This window comes from Phyllostomus discolor, chromosome 1, assembly GCF_004126475.2.
Source record: "Phyllostomus discolor isolate MPI-MPIP mPhyDis1 chromosome 1, mPhyDis1.pri.v3, whole genome shotgun sequence".
Lineage (NCBI taxonomy): Eukaryota > Metazoa > Chordata > Mammalia > Chiroptera > Phyllostomidae > Phyllostomus > Phyllostomus discolor.
Genome location: NC_040903.2, coordinates 143,262,084 through 143,278,025, shown reverse-complemented (window position 1 = coordinate 143,278,025; position 15,942 = coordinate 143,262,084). Strand labels below are relative to the sequence as shown.

The following is a 15,942-nucleotide window of genomic DNA, read 5'->3' as shown; positions in this document are numbered from 1 at the left end:
CCATTCTTTAGGTTGAATGAATCTAGCCCCGTGCATAAGATAGCTTTTGTCACGCTAATGAAAACTGACTCCCAAAGAAATCATGCTGAACCCAAATATGATAATACCAGGACTGCAGGCTGAAGAACTGGAAGGCGAAGAAGCCACTAGAATAAACTGAAGACCAAGGGGCGACCAAACAGGGTGGAGCCCAGAGTCCTAGAGAATGCCCCCTTCCAAAATCACAGTTGACAGTTAACAGACATAATGGCACCGACTGGCAAAGGGGTTATACGCCCTCGGAAACCCATTAAATTGATTTCTTGGCCTGTTTATGTGCCTTCAGAAAGCATACTCCCAACCTCTCCCAGACCCTTCCTCTCTGGTACCTTCTGCAGCTGGAATTAAAATGCTGGGTGAGAGGATGAGATCAAAGGAATTTAGGGTAACCAAAGAGGAAAGGTAGAAAGACCACAAATTATGGGAACAAAGGTGGAGAACAGACAAGGGAGATCATGAGAGCCAGGGATGGAGAAAAGGGGTAAAACAAAATGGGGAAATGAAAAAATAAACAATGATAAAGTGAGGGCAGAGAGGAAAATCAAGTCAGCAAGAGGTCTGTGGTGGGGAGCTCTGGGAGAGGCAGATGACAGGAGACCAGAGGTGAGGTCCTGGTGGGAGAGAGAAGCACATGGCAGAGAGGACAGTCAACAATGCTAGCAAGTTCCAAAGCTTCCCAGTGAAGGTGGAACTGGAGGCTGTCCTGGCCGTGCTGAAAGGACACTGGAGTCCTTGCGGGGGACATGTCTGCTCCATCCCTTGACTCTCCCAGGCCCCTGACCAGAGACCACCACAGTCATGACTGATAAGCAAACTCCAAAGTAGCCTGTAAAGGCCAGAAAAATCCATGGAGACCCTGAAGGAGAGTGCATGTAGTCCTAGACGGGAAGAAGAGTCAGGCAGCCAAGGCATGACATAAAGTGACAGGAACACACAGGAAGAGAGGATCACTTGGATGGGGAAAATCACATGCGGAGACTGACATAGAGACCCAGAGAGAAATGGGTGGGGAGAATGAATGAGGTGAAGAATGGCAAAATCGAGAGGCAGGGACACATGGGTAGGGATCAGCTGGGTTACAGGCACGCGAGGTCAAGTGCTCAAAAATGATAGGGCTACTCAGAGAGAGGGGCAGAGAGAGCGAATGGAGACTTAGGGGACCAGGAGAGACACACTTCACCTTGAATGGAGCAGTGGCCTCCCCTCACCTCGCACCTTTCCCAAACACACACACACATGAAGATCGAAGATTAAGGGTATCCACATCCCCTCCTACCCACCCCCACCCACAGCGCGCTAGCCCATCCATCAGCCTGCCCGCCAGCCGCGGTTTCTCCCCATCCCGCGGCCGGCGGGGGGCCACCGAGACTCAGGCCCCTCCGGGCTGACATCTCCGAGCCCTCACACTCACCCAGCCTCCCCTTCCCTCCGGGATCCCTGCTCCCCACACAGCTCCGCGCGGTCCGTCTAGGCTCTCGTTACCCTCCGTCTGTCCGGCTGGCTCCCAGTCCAGCCTCTAAACCTTTCCTTTCCCGTCTCTCCTCCACCCTGCACCTCTCTTCCCCATCCCCTTGGCAAGCCCTCTCCCTCCCCCACCCCTGCCCCTCCTTCTTCACAAGCTCCAGGTCTGTGTCCGTCGGTCCGTCCGTGTCCCCTCCCCCAGCCCCTTCCCGTCCCTCTGCGTGCCCTCCAGCGGCAGTCTCGGCGCGCCTCCTCTCCCCTCCGTCTCCAGCTTCCAAAGAGCAAGGAAAAGAAGAAGAGAGGGAGAGGAGAAAAAAAAAAAAAAACACAACCCAGCAGCATCGGAAATCGATGCACTTACACCTCAGCTGGAAGCAGGGACGGGAGTCGAACCGCGGCCGCTGAGCAGCGCGAGGCGGGGAGGGGAGGGGGCGGCTCTTGGAAGGGACTTCTCCGATGTGTTGATTCCTTTTTTCCCCCTCCTCCTCCCTCCCTCCAGCGCTCACTCCGGGGCGTCGGGGACGGAGATGGAAAAAATAAATAAATAAATTCACGGCGGTGAGGGAAGTGAAGGAAAATAATCAATGCTATTTGGCTGCGGCTGAAGTGTTTTCCCGGCTTCGTGAGGGGCTTTCCATTGATTCACCCAGGGCACTCGCTCGCTCCCTGCCTCCTCCTCCTCCTTCTCCTCCTCCTCGCCCACCTCCTCCTCCTTCTCCTACTCCTCCTCGCCCTTACTCCTCCGCCTCTTTCACTGGCTGGAACCGAGGCGTCCCACACAATGGAATAATCAATACCCAGGCGCCCGGGGCGGCCCCACTGAGCAGGTGCAGCGGCCCGCCTGCCGTGGTGAGTGCCGGGAGTTGTAGTCCGTCCGCCACCGCCCGCCCACTAGCCCGCGCCGAATCCCACAGCCTCGCTGAATCGTGGGCTGCACTCCAACCCACCGCCGTCCATCCAGACTCTGTCGCCAGGTCCAAGCACGTGACTGCAAAGAAGACAGGCTCCTCCACTTCTTTCTGCCTACAGAAACCATATGTGTGTTTTAAGTCATCTGAAGAGCAAGCCCTGGCTTCTATCAGCTTCCCAGAGCCGCCCGAGACCTCTGTTTTTTCCACTCCCTTCTTCCTGCCTTATTAGTCCTCCTTCCTCCCAACTGGGTACTAGAACCTTCTCTTTTACAGCAATTACTCTGAAGTCTCTGAGCACTCTCCCCTCCTCCACGCGGTCACACACAGAATGCCCAGAGTTGGGGGGAGGGGGCATTCTGGCTTCTTGGGCTCATCTTCAGCTTATCAACTCATAAATTCTACTATATTATAATAACAATAACTGCTAAGATTTATGGAGTGCACAGGGACAGTTCCAAGCACTATTACATATATTAATTTATTTAATCCTTACAACCAGTCCCCATTTTACAGTTGAGGAAACTATGGCACAAACAAGTTAATTAACTGGCCCAAGGTCACACGGTGGATCAATATGTGACAGAGCCAGGACTCAAACTTCAATTGTCTGGCTCCAGAGCTCACATTTGCTGCTATAGCCTACTTTTCTTAAAAAAGAAAAGAAAAACCCTGGAGTTCATAAGTAAAAATAAAGGAGAAACTAACATTTGGAATCTCTTCTATGTGACAGTTTGTCATTGAATCCTCACACATAGACTGTGAGGCAGTCCACATTTTGCCAAATAGAAAATAGAGATTTAGGGAGGTGGAGTAGCTTGCCCAAAGCCAAACACCAAAAAGTGAAGCTGGAAGTTAATCCCAGATCTGTCTGGCTCGGAAGTCTGGTCTTTCCTTTCCATTAAACTGCTGCCTCTGTCCACTGGGATTGGGTTTTATAATTCAGTGAAGAGATTACGTCTTCTTCCCCTGGACAACAAAACTGAAAAGCGAAAGACAAATGGAAAAGCAAGCCAGTGGGTGGGGTCCCTCCCCTCGCTGCCCATTGGTCCTTGTCATTGCATGGGGCGGGGCGGTGCATCCAAGACATCCCAAATTTAAAATACCACGTCTGTAAACCAGTGTCCTCCTCACAATACTTACCATGGGTCATTTGTTTTCAGAAATGTTCTAAGGTCAGGACAGATGTTGAGAAGCTGGCATTTCTCACCAATCATTTAGAAAGGAGTCCGGCAATTGGTAAGAACCACTGCTCCTCAGCAAGCTACCACATCCAGAGGGACAGACGTACATTGACTCCTCCAGGGAAAAGGAGGGTTCCTGACTTTGCCTCCCAAAGCAGTCAAAGGACCACCCTCATGTCTTCCTGTATTTTAAATGACCATGAGTATTTCTCCTCTTTCTGACAAAGCCTGCTCAGGGACCATTGGAAATTCAGTGACAAACTCATCAGCTGGGCACTCAAGGCCTTTTCCAAGTGTATTTCCAGCTTCATCTTCCACACTGGCCAGGTGCTCTCCAGCTTCTGGGTCTTTGCTCAGGCTGTTCCTGTCTCCGTCTGAGTTTCCAGCTGTTGAAATTCCATCACATCTTTAGTTCCCATCCAAAATATCACTTCTTCCTCGGAAAGTTTCCCACCCACCCTTACCCTCAACAATCATGCCAGGATGTATTAACCCCCCTCTAAGACTTCAGAATACTAAACTGGTCTTAGTTATACTTTTTTCTTTTCTTTTTCTTCCAGTCCATCGCCAGTGGCCTGCATTTAGTGGGCCGCCCTAATAGTCAATAAAGCATATGCTGGGCAGTGTCTGAATGAGTGGCTTGTATTCTGGGCCCATTTGCTTACCCGGCTTCAGCTCCTCCCACCCTACTCTCCTCACAGCCCCAGTTCAACTTTAGATAGAGTCTCTCTGGCACTAATCGCCGCTTTCCTGTCACCATAGCGACGGTGGGGGAAGGGAGCAAAGCCACCTCTTGGAACTACATCTCCCAGCATGCGCCCAGGCCCCAGGGTGTCAGGTACTGCCTGAAGCCCGAGACCGGGCCAGACCCCTGGGAGCAGGGAAAGGGCGGGATTGAGGAGCTGAGCTCAGAGGGACGGCCTTACTCCAGTACCACTTTGAAGGTCCTGGCGCCTTAAAACCTAGCAGGCCTCTCCGGCTGGTCTGCACGTGCACCATTACATCGGACCTAATATGGCCGCTCGCTGTGGGACTGGCCCGGTGCGCACAGCTGGGCCAAGGTCCGGAGCCAGGGACTGTTCCCGGCATTCCTCGCGGGAGTGGCGAGGGCTCTCGGCCCCCATCTCCAGGTCCCGCGAGAGGGAGACTCTCGGGTTTTGAGGTGAGAACCGAGGCTCCGCTCCGTCCGCGCTCTGGCTGGGAAGGGCTGGGTCGGGCGGGGTCATCCCCGGCAGTGAGCCACCTGCCTCCCAGAGTAACAAGGTGTAGAGAGGAGCGTAGAAAGGACACCGGCCGCGCGGCCTGCTTTCCTGAGAGCTCTTTGGATGGAGTACATCTTCAGCGGTGGAGGGGATCTTATTGAAGATCTGTCTCTGCTGCAGTCTTAAAACATCAGACGGGGGCCATCCATCACAGAGGCAGGGAGAAAGGGCCGCAGCACCAACAGAGAACTCTGTGACAGTGTGTGTCTCATAGGTTTTTCCAGGGGTAAGGGTGGGGGACTCTTTGCTGAGCTGTCACCCTGCAAGGCTTAGCACCCTTGGGAGCTGAGCAAATGTTTGTTGATTGATTGCAGGTAGTATGGCCCAGGGCTTGATTGAGGTGGAGCGAAAGTTCATTCCTGGGCCAGAAACAGAGAAGCGCCTGCAAGAGTTGGGTGGCACCCTGGAGCACCGGGTCACCTTCCGAGACAACTACTATGACACCCCTGAGCTGAGCCTCATGCGGGCCGACCACTGGCTGCGACAGCGAGAAAATAGTGGATGGGAACTCAAATGTCCTGGACCAGCAGGTGTCTCAGGACTCCACACGGAGTACAGGGAACTCACAGTTGAGTCTGCAATCGTGGCCCAGCTCTATGAGGTGCTGGGGGTTGAGGTCTTGGGAGCTGAGGGGGTGACTGCTGTGCTGGGCCCACTGAGGCTGCAGGAAGTAGCCAGTTTTGTGACTAATCGCAGTACCTGGAAACTGGTGTTATCCAGAGCTGATAAAGAGGAGCCTCCACTTGTGGTGGACCTGGATACAGCTGATTTTGGCTACGCTGTGGGTGAAATAGAGGCCCTGGTACACGAGAAGGCTGAAGTCCCAGCTGCTCTAGAGAAGATCGACAAGCTCAGCAGCATGCTTGGTGAGGGAGACAGGCCCTTCTGTGCTTTTCCTGTTCCTCCTCTGGATGTACCCACTGGGCCAGTTAGTGGGGAGGACCTTGGTGTTATTTCTCTAATGGGAATTGTTTTAGCAGTCTTCTCCAAGACCCAGTTTGCTTAGGGCTCTATCAAGTCCTGTTTCCTCTTTTGCAGTAGCTGTCTAATCTGGATTTAATTCTTCCAACCATCTCTAATCTACCCCAGTCATTCTATCTTATTTAGTTCTCATACCTGTAGCTATTCCAGGTGTCCTTCAGTTCCATTTGTCAGTTCTCTGCTTCAGTCCTTCAACATACCCTTCCTTCCTCCAACTCCTATCCATCCATTTTTACAACTACCTAGATCTTCATTTAATTTGTCCTGTTAGCTTTGAGTAAAAGGTAATAACGTTGTATTTGTGGGACAGACAGCGGGGCAAGCATTGGCAGGTTTTTTTTTTTCCCCTAGGCTTAGTGCCCTTGTAAACAGTTCACCCACACAAGTATGGGGTTGTGCATCCCCTGGGGCCTTAACAGCTTTCACCTCCTCAGCAAACATACACTGAATTCCCTGTTACATGCCCAGCATGCTCTCAGGTACTACCAATAAGACACTGGCTTATCATGGCTCCACCACAGAGGCTATAATTTGATGTGAATCCCACACCATGGCTATAGCTGCTTCTCTCCCGTTGTTTCTGCGTCCTTTGGTTTCTTTCTCTACTTTTTTTTTTTTTTTCATTTATTTTTAGAGAGGGAAGGGAGGGAGATAGAGATAGAGAGAGAAACATCAATGTGTGGTTGCTGGGGGTCATGGCCTGCAACCCAGGCATGTGCCCTGGCTGGGAATCGAACCTGGGACACTTCTTTCTCTACTTTTTGATCCCTTGGTTTCTCTATGTGCTTCTCTGCATGTACTTCATTAACAAGCCAGTGTGCTTTGGCCTGCCTACATGGGCTTTGATTTTGATTGGGGGACAGGAGCAATAACTGAGATGAGTTGAGCCCTAGCCGGGTAGCTCAGTTGGTTAGAGGTTTGTTCTGATATGCCAAAGTTGTGGATTTGATCCCCAGTCAGGGCACATAACAAGAATCAACCAATGAAAGCATAAATAAGTAGGACAACAAAAATCAATGTTTCTCTCTCTATAAAATCAGTAAACAAACTTTTTTTTAAAGTTAAAAGAAATGAGTCAATATTCAGGCACCTGTTTTCATGGTTCCTGAGTGCCTCTTCACCATTTCTCCTTGTTGGAGAAGTTCTTATGCTATAGGCTTCCCAGCCCCATTCCTGCCCAAAGTGGCCCTTTTAGGCCCTACTTCCACAGGCCAATCAGGGAGTGGGCTGGTGGGTTACACAAGCTGGTTGGATGGCATTGTATCTCAGTGTTGCCTTGGAAACAACTTTGGGGTCTGGCTGCAAGGACAGGGAGTAGACTCAAAGCATTTGCAGCTCTGTCTTTCTCTCCTTATTCTTCTTTTGCCTGTAGGTGTGCTGGCACAGGAGAGGGCGCCTGCCAAGCTGATCATGTACCTACAGCGCTTCCGGCCTCAGGACTATCACCTGCTAGAAGTACACAGCTCCAAAGAGAAGCCACAGGGGACTAAAGATGCTGACAAGAGCCTGGGCTAGGGTGTTACTTCCTCAACAACAAGGAAGAGAACTCTGCCCAGTGGACTTAATCCTTTGCTCACTGTGCCTGTTCGCCTGCTTCCCTTTCCACAGTGACTTCTCTCTCACCAGGCCTGTTTGTTCCTTCACCCTACCCTCAGCTATCTTTTGTCGAGACCTCCCAGGCTGCATCCTCTCCCTCATCCGTCAAATGCAATCTGTGGACTGCCCCTCTCCCCTGGCCGCTAAGCAGCCTCCATTGATTTCCGCTCGTGTTTATAGGATTTCCACTTAGCCGTGATCAGTAGTTAAGCACAGGAAAATCCCTTGCCACCCCCCTCCCTTGGTCGATGCCATTGATTCTGCCAGCGGCTCCTAAACCACCTTACAGCTGAGTTAGAGACGAGGGGAGGCAGCAGGGATTTCCCTGCCTTGGGGTGAACAGCTGTAGGTTGGGAAATGGATGGGATTCCCTGTTGGAAATCTAGGAATTCCGGTTTGATCTTGCTACTGTGCCCTGCTCCAGCCCAGATGGTAGAGTGCCTCTTGTGGGGTAAAATTTATTCCCCGGTGTGGAGAGGGGCAGAAAGAAAATGCTCCTTTGTTGAAAAAGGTTCCTAAGGCCAAGGGAAGATATGTACTTCATGTTGACTTTTTCCCTGCTGTTATTCATATATGTTTTCTACCTCAAATATACACAAATATGGCTCTCCCCTCTTAGGCTTTATTGGGTTTGCGTTATTTGTGGGAGACGGGTAGCTCTTCCACCCCCGGTTTCACAGTGGCAAGCACAGGACCAGAGTGCCATCTGCTGGTAGGCCTTGGATGTAGGGTCCAAGTAGCTGGGAGCCCAGGGGTTTGGAATTTGAAAGAATTCCAGGCTGAGTGGAGGCTGTTACTGCCATGTCTCCACAGGCAAGTTGTTCACCTCAAAAATCTCCTGCACCGACTGGCCAAAGTGGTTGTAGGTGAGGCGCAGCTTTAACCGCAAGGGTGCCTAGGAATAGGAGAGTGGAGACCAGGGTTAGCAAGGATGACGTCTCCCTTTCCTGAGTCTTATCCACAGGGGACTCCTGGAGCTCACCTTGTTAGGATTGAGGATTCGGAGGAGCTGGGTCATGGGAAGGCCACCCTGAGCTGGAACTGTATCCCCACTGGGGGCCTGTAGCTGCAGCTGGAAGCTCTGAACACAAGAGGTTGGGCAGAGCTAGCCGGGTTCAGGCAAGCCCTGGACACCCAATGGTTTCAAACCCTCTTCCCATTAACTCCCCAAGTGTTCATCTCCACGTCATTCCCTTCTCATCTCATTCCCACCCACCTCCTCTACTCAGTGGCCTTTTCTCCTGGAGTATCTAGGCCACCTCTGAATCCTGGTCTTCTACAAACCTTGGGCACAGCGGCCTGGCAAACAAAGTGGGTGACATCACCCTCTGAGGCGTTGGTAGCGGTGACTGTAATTAAGAGCAAAGCAGGGGTTCCAGGAGGTCTAACAAAAGACAGATTCAGCTGTAGTCCTTCACGCTCAAACACTTTGAGATTTGGGATGGGAGCTAGAGTAGGAAGAGAGAAACAGCTCACTGTATGGGCCAAAGATGAGTTCATTCATTTATCCAACAAAAACTAAATGAGCACTACTTGGGATGTTGGTGACAAAGGGGACAAGAAGTTAGAGCTGACAGTCTAGTTGGGGGAGAGAATAAACAAGAAAGCAAGATAATGACAAATCATAATTGGTGCTAGAAGAAAATAAACTAGGCCAGAATAGCTGGGAGGAACTAACTAAAATAGGAGTGGTAGGGGAAGTATCTGACATTTTAGCTGAGGCTTCTGACATTTCAGCTGAGGCTTGCAGACAGAATAAGCCAACTGATGTGCTTGGGAAAGAATGTTCCATGTAAAAAGAATGAATTGCCAAGGGCTTGAGGTGAGAGGGTCTGAGGAGCTAAGAGGGGGCCAATGGAGTGAGTAGTAAAGTATATGAGGTGGGCTGGGGAGGAAGCAGGGCCCACAGGCCAGGGTAAGGCATCTAGAATAAAGCAAAGACATTGAAGGGTGTCCAGGAAGGGACTACATGATCTAGTTAATGAAGCCTTTTATCCATTTAGATGGGGATGTGATAGAGGCACATAGCAGGGAAGAGGGTCCCTGAACCTCAGTCCTTGGCTAAGGAGAAGGAGCACATTTCTAAGCACCCCTCACCCCAAGACATCTCCCTTTTACTGAGCCTTACCCAGTGCTGGGGGTGCACAGGGAAGGTCCAGCAGGTGTATTAAAGTGCCTTCTGGGGAGGGATCCAGAGGGGGAGGCTGCTGGGCATCCCCAGAGGTGCCATCCAGGAGATCTAACAGATCCAAGAGCTTTGAGGCCTGGAGAAAGGGCAGAAGGACCAGGACTAGGAATGGAAGCCTGCCGAGTCCTCTCCCCCCAGGGGCTTCTGGTCTTACCTGGGGATCTGTGGAGGCAGGGGCTGCCTCTTTGCTTTCCTTTGCTTCCTCATCAACCTGAGGGCCACCTCGTTCCACAAGAGGCATCTTTTCCAGGATGGCAGCCCTGAGAGGATGGAATGTAGGTGTGTCCCTCTGGGTGAAGCCTGTGCTTTTTACAAGAGGTATGTGGGAGGAGGGGTAAGAGCATGAGAGCCCTGAGCACATGGTGGGCTGGAAGTGCCCTCTCATTGCTAAGATGGCACCCTGTTGCTGGTTTTCAGATGATCAAGGTCTGGAAGCCAGCTTAACTTCCCATGAACTGTAGGTGAGAGGATCTGACTGGATGAGGAGTGCACAAGTGAAGCTGAGACCCTTATACCCAGAAGGGGACTTTGGGAAGAGCACATTTGGAGAGGGCAGGGGTTGGGGCCTCTGCTGTGGCAGAGTGCCAGCCGCACCTCATGTGGTCGTACTTCTGGAAGAGTGTGTTGTACTCCACGGCCCGCTGTTGCAGCTCTACGTCCAGGCAGCTCCCATAGATGGACACCACCTGGCGGATGCGGCTGGGCCACAGGATGGTGTGAGTGGGAATGGCAGTCTGCCTTGCCCTTCACCTCCATGATGTGGCAGAGAAGGAAGAGGCCCCACAGAGCAGGGAGGTACCCATGACAGTTGGCTCAAAGGAAGAACCTAAGCATTGGGGTATTGGGGTGTGTGCTTGGAGAGAAACTCAGAAGTGGTGGCCACAGTGAAGAGACATCTCTCACTGAAGGCACCAAGAAGAAGGTCTGTGAGAGGGGCTGGGACCCCTTCTTACTTGTTGTCCCCACGCAGTCGGGTGCTAAGCTTCATGAGGGCTGTGAGGGCGTATCCTCGGGTGGCTGGCAGGGACATATGGGACTGCAGCACCCTTTCCAGTAATGCCAACACCTCTTCTTCCTCCACCTTTGCCGGGGGTGGGGGGCACAGGTAGTGACCCTGGGGCCAGTCCTGCCTCCCCTGACAAATCCCTCTGCAGTTTACCCTCAACGCAGATCTCACCTGAAGCGGCTCAGTTTCCTCACAGCTCCCCTCCAGCAGAAGATCCCCATACTCCCCAATGCACCAGGCTGCCACTTGCACCAGTGGTTGCTGCATGGATAAGAAACATGCTGGGTCCCCTCCTCACTTCCAGACCCTGTGACATCCCTTTAGGCAGTGCAGAGATGGTGGGTTTTGCAGAGGTGGGGAAAGGGAAGGGTCTTGGCACAAGGAGCAGTTATAACTTGTTCACCCACTGTCCTGGCTCCTGGGCTTCCTCTGCCCTCTGGTGGCCAAGCATCAGAACTATTATGTCCTAACCACAGTGGGTGCACTGCGAATAAAATGAGGGTCCCTCCCTTGAGAACGGGTGGATGGTTTCTGCCCATTCTACTTAAGTAACATGGACAGTGGGGCTATAGATACTGGCTGCATTTGTTAATTCACTCAGCATTTAGGTAATAATAAAGTCTAAAACATGCAGAAAGAGCTTTTACTGATCTCATTTGATCCACCAAACAGCTCCAGGGAATGGGCAGGGTACAAAGCTGGAGGCGCTGAACATAAAGAAAGTTAACTTAAACACCTGGTTATGCAGCCAGTAGGCAACAACATCAGGACAGAAGTCCAAGAGTTCTCACTAAAAACAGGGCTCTGTCCTTGAGTGTCTCCTCCACTAAGTAGACAGTTGTGACTTTGAGGGAAAACTGTTGGGAACCAGGTGTAAGGAGTGGTGGGCCCAAGAAGGGCTGGGAGGGTTGGGTGACCCTGAACCTGGGTGGTGGGAACATCACCTGGGAGATGTCCTGTGCTAGGGCACTGTAGAGGCGGCGCACAGAGTAGGCGTGTAGTTCCTGGGCCCCGCCTATCAGCTGGGTCAGGTTGGCCACTGCGTCATCACGAACGTAGGCACCTGCCTGGAGCAGTGTATATGGCCAAGTCAGTGTGGTGAGCCCTGTCCACTCCCACCTGGGCCTCAAACCAGCCCCAGCCTCACCATTGTCAGCACTCGCAGGATGGTGTCTATGTGCCATCGCTTGGTTGGGGCAAACCTAGGGGACATATAGCATTTCAGCCCCGGCACTGACCCTCCCCAGATTCTATCTTTTGCCTCCTGGGCACCTGTCACCTCACCTCTCTGCTGCCAGCAGGATGCCTGAGGCACAGTCTGCCCGTAAATCAAGGGGGCAGAACTCCAGAAAGCCTTGAAGCTCTTGTATCATGGCTCGCACGTTGGAATTGTTCACCAGAGCCAGGCTCAGTTCCAGGGCCCGCCTAGCAGGAGAAGGAGCTGTGTGTCTGTATGGGGTAGCCTGGCCCTGCCCTTCCCCAAGCATTTGTCTCCTAGTTCCCTTGCTCCAGCTGCAGAGCTGGTTTGGGTCTTGGCCACCAGGAACTGGGCCCTCTGTCTTGCTCACCTGCTCAGGGAGGCATCAGGCTCCCGAAGACATTCCACCACAGTGGGCCGGTGTCGCTGCACAGCGCTGTGATCAGACTGCACCAGTCGCAGCAGTGATGTCAGGGCTACGTACCTGGACAGCATGGGAGAGGCCCCATCACATCATAGCCAGCAGCCCCCCTCCCTGCACCATTCTGCCCTGGGTACAGGGAAAGGCATGAATTGGGAGACTCTGGAAGAAGGAGGGCAGAGGGCCAGGGACTCAGTGGCACAGCCCAGACAGACACCTGGAATATAATACCTAATATTCTTGTCACTGTTGAGCAGGAAGCGGCCAAGAATGTTGACAGCTAGAACCTATGGGAGACAGAGGTCAGGGATAGTTAGGGAAGGAGCAATCTGCTCACTCAGGAGTGGGGACAGCCTGGCACAGGACCTGTCTCCCTGGCTGGGGTAGGTGGGTGGGGCCGCAGTGGGAGAGGCATATGATACCCGCAGGCCAGCTGCAGAGCGGATGTCCATGATGGTGAGCACAGTCTCAAACAGGACCGCACTGCCTGAATTTCGGCTGGTATCTGTATTAGTGGCCACCTGATTGGATGCGAGAGAAGATGCATGTAAATGGGGGTCTGCCCTCTCCTTAGGTCTCTGGAAGTTCCCCACAATGTCCTTCAATACTCAATCACCTAACTAAGTTCCCTGAGCCCACACCCACTATCTACCATACTGACTGTGTCCCTGTTCTCATGGAGATCACAGTCTAGAGGGGAAACAGATTATATGGCCTTCTCATGGTGGGTTATCACATTAGGGATGCTCAGGGCTGGTGGGATCTCAGAGCAGCACACAACCAGCACCCCTCCCCAGTTCCCCACCTGGGCCAGCAAGTCATTCATGCTTTCACTGCTCTCCTCGTGGTTCCGGCCCAGAATCCGAAGCAGACGAAGTATCTGGACCTGAGGTTGGGTTAAAGGTTGAGAGGGAGAGGGGTTCTTAGGGTACGGAGTCATGGGGATGAAGACAAAAATCTGACATTGAGGAGAGCATTGGGAAGGGTCTGGCTGGTTTCCTAGAGCCTCCCTGCCCCTCTGCCTCCCCTCTACAGGTCCCTTGAGCCCTGGGAGGGGATCAGAGTATGTGAGGCTAGGGACTGGGGGTCAGGCTGTTTTTTTATTGTTACTACACTGGATTTTCTGACCTTCAGGTATACCTTCCCTGCACTGGTCCTGGGATGACCTGGGCAGTCCTGTGTCTGCCACCCTGCCCAAGACACTGAGTCAGAGTCTTCTCTGGGAGGTGATGACTGGCCATGGGCTTACAGCCAAGCTCTTGTTCCAGGGATACAGCAGAGAAGGATCAGCCCACCTGTAGGAAGGGGTCACTGACTCCCGATATGCTGTGTTCTGTGGTATGTCCCGTTGTCACCAGAGTCCGGAAGATCCGTACCAGCTGGGGCACCACCTGGAGGGAGGTCACAGCCTTATCTGGGCACTCTTCCTCATCTCCTCAACCTTCAGCCCCATCCCAACACCACTGCCCCTTTTTTCCTGGCCCAGGGTCTGTCCCTTCACCAGCCCACCTTTCGAAAATGCTCGAGGGCTGCAGGGCTTCGTTCGCAGAGCTCTGTGATCAGCGTGATGGTGCCCAGCAGGACGCCTGGGGTCAGGGCAGGGGAAGTGAATGGTGGGCAAGGGGCACAGGGGATTCCACTGTGTGTGTGCACATACTATCCTTCTCCAGTGAGCTAAGTTTCCTGTCCCAGTTTCTACCTTTGGCCATAGCCAGAGCTGAGGCAGGAAATGGGGAGCCCTGGGGCCTTACCGTGGTGGCGTTCGTGAAGCAGTTTGGCACAAACTGGGAGGAAGATGTCAGAGAGCTCAGGGACCTTTCGGATCATGTGCACTGCAGTCAGAACGGCCTGCAGAAGTCAGGGGCTCAGGATGGACCACCCCCCACCTCAGCCATGTGGCCAAAGGGACAGCTTCTGGAGGGGCAAGTGCCTACAGTCTCACCATCTCACCTTCTTGCGCACGTAGGGGCTGGGACCCAGGAGCAGTCTCTCCACCTCAGTGGCCAGGTCCCGGCACATCTCAGCAGAGCCCATGGCACTCAGAGTGCACAGGGCCAGGCCTTGTACTGCCTGGATGCCCTGGCTCAGATCACTGCACAGTTTTGGGAGGACAGTCTGTCAAGCCTCTGAGATGAATTTCTCAGTCCTTTCAGTGCCTACAGCAGGCAGTCCCCTGGGATTTCCCAGCTCCTCACTCTCCCATTGCCCTGATTCCAAGTGCTTCCCAGAACCCTCTTACTTCTTGATGCTGTTGGTAATAAGCAGATGGGCATCCTGTCTCTCATCCAGTAGAAGCATGGCACCCAGGTAGCCCACCCTCTTGTCTATGAACCTGGGGGAGGCAATCAGTTTCAGGCACTCCATCTATAGGAGAAGGGGCAGACCAGGAAGGGAGAGGAGTGAAGCCAGAGACACTAACATCTGTTGTCTATCTTCCTCCTTAACACCAGGGTAACTTGTGGGGGCACCATATCCCATCACTTTCCATACAACAAAAGGAGAGGCTTAGTCAGAGCTAGTGGGTAGTTTCAAGGTGATAGGAGTTGAGGAGAATACGAGAGGAGAGAAGGAGGTGCCTGGGAGGGGTTGGCCAGGGAAGGAAGGGCTCAGTACAGCCACCGACCAATAGGGAATGTAATGGGAAAGGAGGTCTGCAGTGCATTCTGTGAGGGCTCAGAACATAGCAGTATTAAAAACCAGGAGCACACATAGGTGAGCAGGTCCAAGGCCCTGCCCCATTAGCCTTTCTCATCCCTGAAGGCAAGCATCCCAGACCAATACCTGTCCAAAGTGGGCAGGATAGCCCAACATGTGGACATAGAGCAGTTTGGCTAGCTGGCGGTGCCTCTGCAGAGGGTCCCCGTCGCGGAATGACGCCCGGATGTGGGCACACTCCCTTTGGATGACTTCTCGCTCCTGGGCCTGGGTCTTGGCCCCACGAATCTCTTCGATTAGATCTTGAAGCTTCAGCGAAGGCACCACCATCCTGAGCGGGGAGGCGGGGAATAGAGCCCGAGAATGGAGAGGACTTTAACCCTCTCTGGCCGGGAGTGTCTGGCCTTTCTGCCCAGGCTTGGCCTGTACCAAGATCCTGAAGGCCGGGGTCTCACGGCTACCCTAGAACTGAACACACATTCACCTTTCCCCGCGTGTCCCCAAGCTCCGCCCCCTTCTCCCCCGCTGGAGGCGATCCCCACTACGCATGCGTCTCCGCCCAACCCTGCACCCTTTCCCACTGAGCCTGCGCCGGGACCCCGCCTATTTGCTCTTCTCCACCCCACCTGGTTTTTCATCTCTGGCTCAGCCATTCCTTTCCTTTCAGGGCCCTTCGCTAGTTCCTCCGCGGGTTTCCTCTCCAGGCTCACATTTTAGGCGCCCCAGCTCCCCCACAACATGACGCCAGCCTCACCTGGCTTCTGGCTCTACTCCGTTCCTCTCCCCCCGGCGTTTCCTGGTACTTGGCGGGGCGGGGGTTGGTGTTGGTCTGGTCCTTCCCTCTCCCCGCCCCCATCACGGGACCCCCGCCCCTCCTGGGCCTCCCAGCGGAGCCGTCTTAAGTCGTCTGGCCTCCGGCTTTGGACTTTTGAAAGACTCTTGGACTACATAGGAGCCTTGAGACTGCCTGACAGGCCTGCGGTTCTCCAAGAGGGCTTCTCGTACCTTCTCACCACCCGTGCATCCTCAGAGAGCTTGGGTTT

The 15,942-nt window shown here is 53.2% G+C and overlaps 3 protein-coding genes across 8 annotated transcripts in view; 1 reads left to right on the top strand and 2 right to left on the bottom strand.

Moving 5' to 3' along the window:
- ZFHX2 (zinc finger homeobox 2) overlaps positions 1 to 2,584 on the bottom strand; it is a 28,217-nt gene extending 25,633 nt beyond the window's left edge. For both annotated transcript variants that reach the window (XM_028506665.2, XM_036030142.1), the window contains exon 1: positions 1,862 to 2,584. The gene's annotated coding sequence lies outside the window, so the exon portion shown is untranslated. The remainder of the gene's footprint in view (positions 1 to 1,861) is intronic.
- A 1,831-nt stretch (positions 2,585 to 4,415) lies between these two features.
- THTPA (thiamine triphosphatase) lies at positions 4,416 to 8,041 on the top strand. Of its 3 annotated transcripts, none has more exons than XM_028507811.2 (3): positions 4,416 to 4,754; positions 5,169 to 5,720; positions 7,208 to 8,041. In XM_028507811.2, exons 2-3 carry the CDS (start codon positions 5,174 to 5,176, stop codon positions 7,348 to 7,350), a joined length of 690 nt encoding a protein of 229 aa, XP_028363612.1. In that variant the 5' UTR covers positions 4,416 to 4,754; positions 5,169 to 5,173; the 3' UTR covers positions 7,351 to 8,041. The 3 variants fall into 3 exon arrangements, with proteins under 3 accessions (XP_028363612.1, XP_035886088.1, XP_035886084.1); XM_036030195.1 differs by lacking the exon at positions 4,416 to 4,754 and adding an exon at positions 4,781 to 5,055; XM_036030191.1 differs by lacking the exon at positions 4,416 to 4,754 and adding an exon at positions 4,781 to 5,080.
- Positions 8,038 to 15,853, bottom strand: AP1G2 (adaptor related protein complex 1 subunit gamma 2). Of its 3 annotated transcripts, XM_028506749.2 has the most exons (22): positions 15,654 to 15,853; positions 15,026 to 15,230; positions 14,484 to 14,608; positions 14,195 to 14,336; positions 13,996 to 14,092; positions 13,754 to 13,830; positions 13,540 to 13,635; positions 13,050 to 13,130; positions 12,667 to 12,765; positions 12,476 to 12,531; positions 12,194 to 12,307; positions 11,910 to 12,050; positions 11,773 to 11,827; positions 11,570 to 11,692; positions 10,797 to 10,886; positions 10,573 to 10,700; positions 10,214 to 10,318; positions 9,774 to 9,879; positions 9,560 to 9,695; positions 8,716 to 8,879; positions 8,414 to 8,512; positions 8,038 to 8,326 (listed from the first exon to the last, which is right to left on the bottom strand). In XM_028506749.2, the coding sequence occupies exons 2-22, from the start codon at positions 15,227 to 15,229 to the stop codon at positions 8,225 to 8,227; spliced, it is 2,340 nt and encodes a 779-aa protein (XP_028362550.1). In that variant the 5' UTR covers position 15,230; positions 15,654 to 15,853; the 3' UTR covers positions 8,038 to 8,224. The 3 variants fall into 3 exon arrangements, 2 of the variants coding, with proteins under 2 accessions (XP_028362550.1, XP_035886056.1); XR_004904115.1 differs by lacking the exons at positions 8,038 to 8,326; positions 8,414 to 8,512 and having other exon boundaries at positions 8,741 to 8,879; positions 9,560 to 9,721; XM_036030163.1 differs by lacking the exons at positions 13,540 to 13,635; positions 13,754 to 13,830; positions 13,996 to 14,092; ... (2 more) ...; positions 15,026 to 15,230; positions 15,654 to 15,853 and adding an exon at positions 13,385 to 13,509.
- Between the last annotated feature and the right edge of the window lie 89 nt (positions 15,854 to 15,942).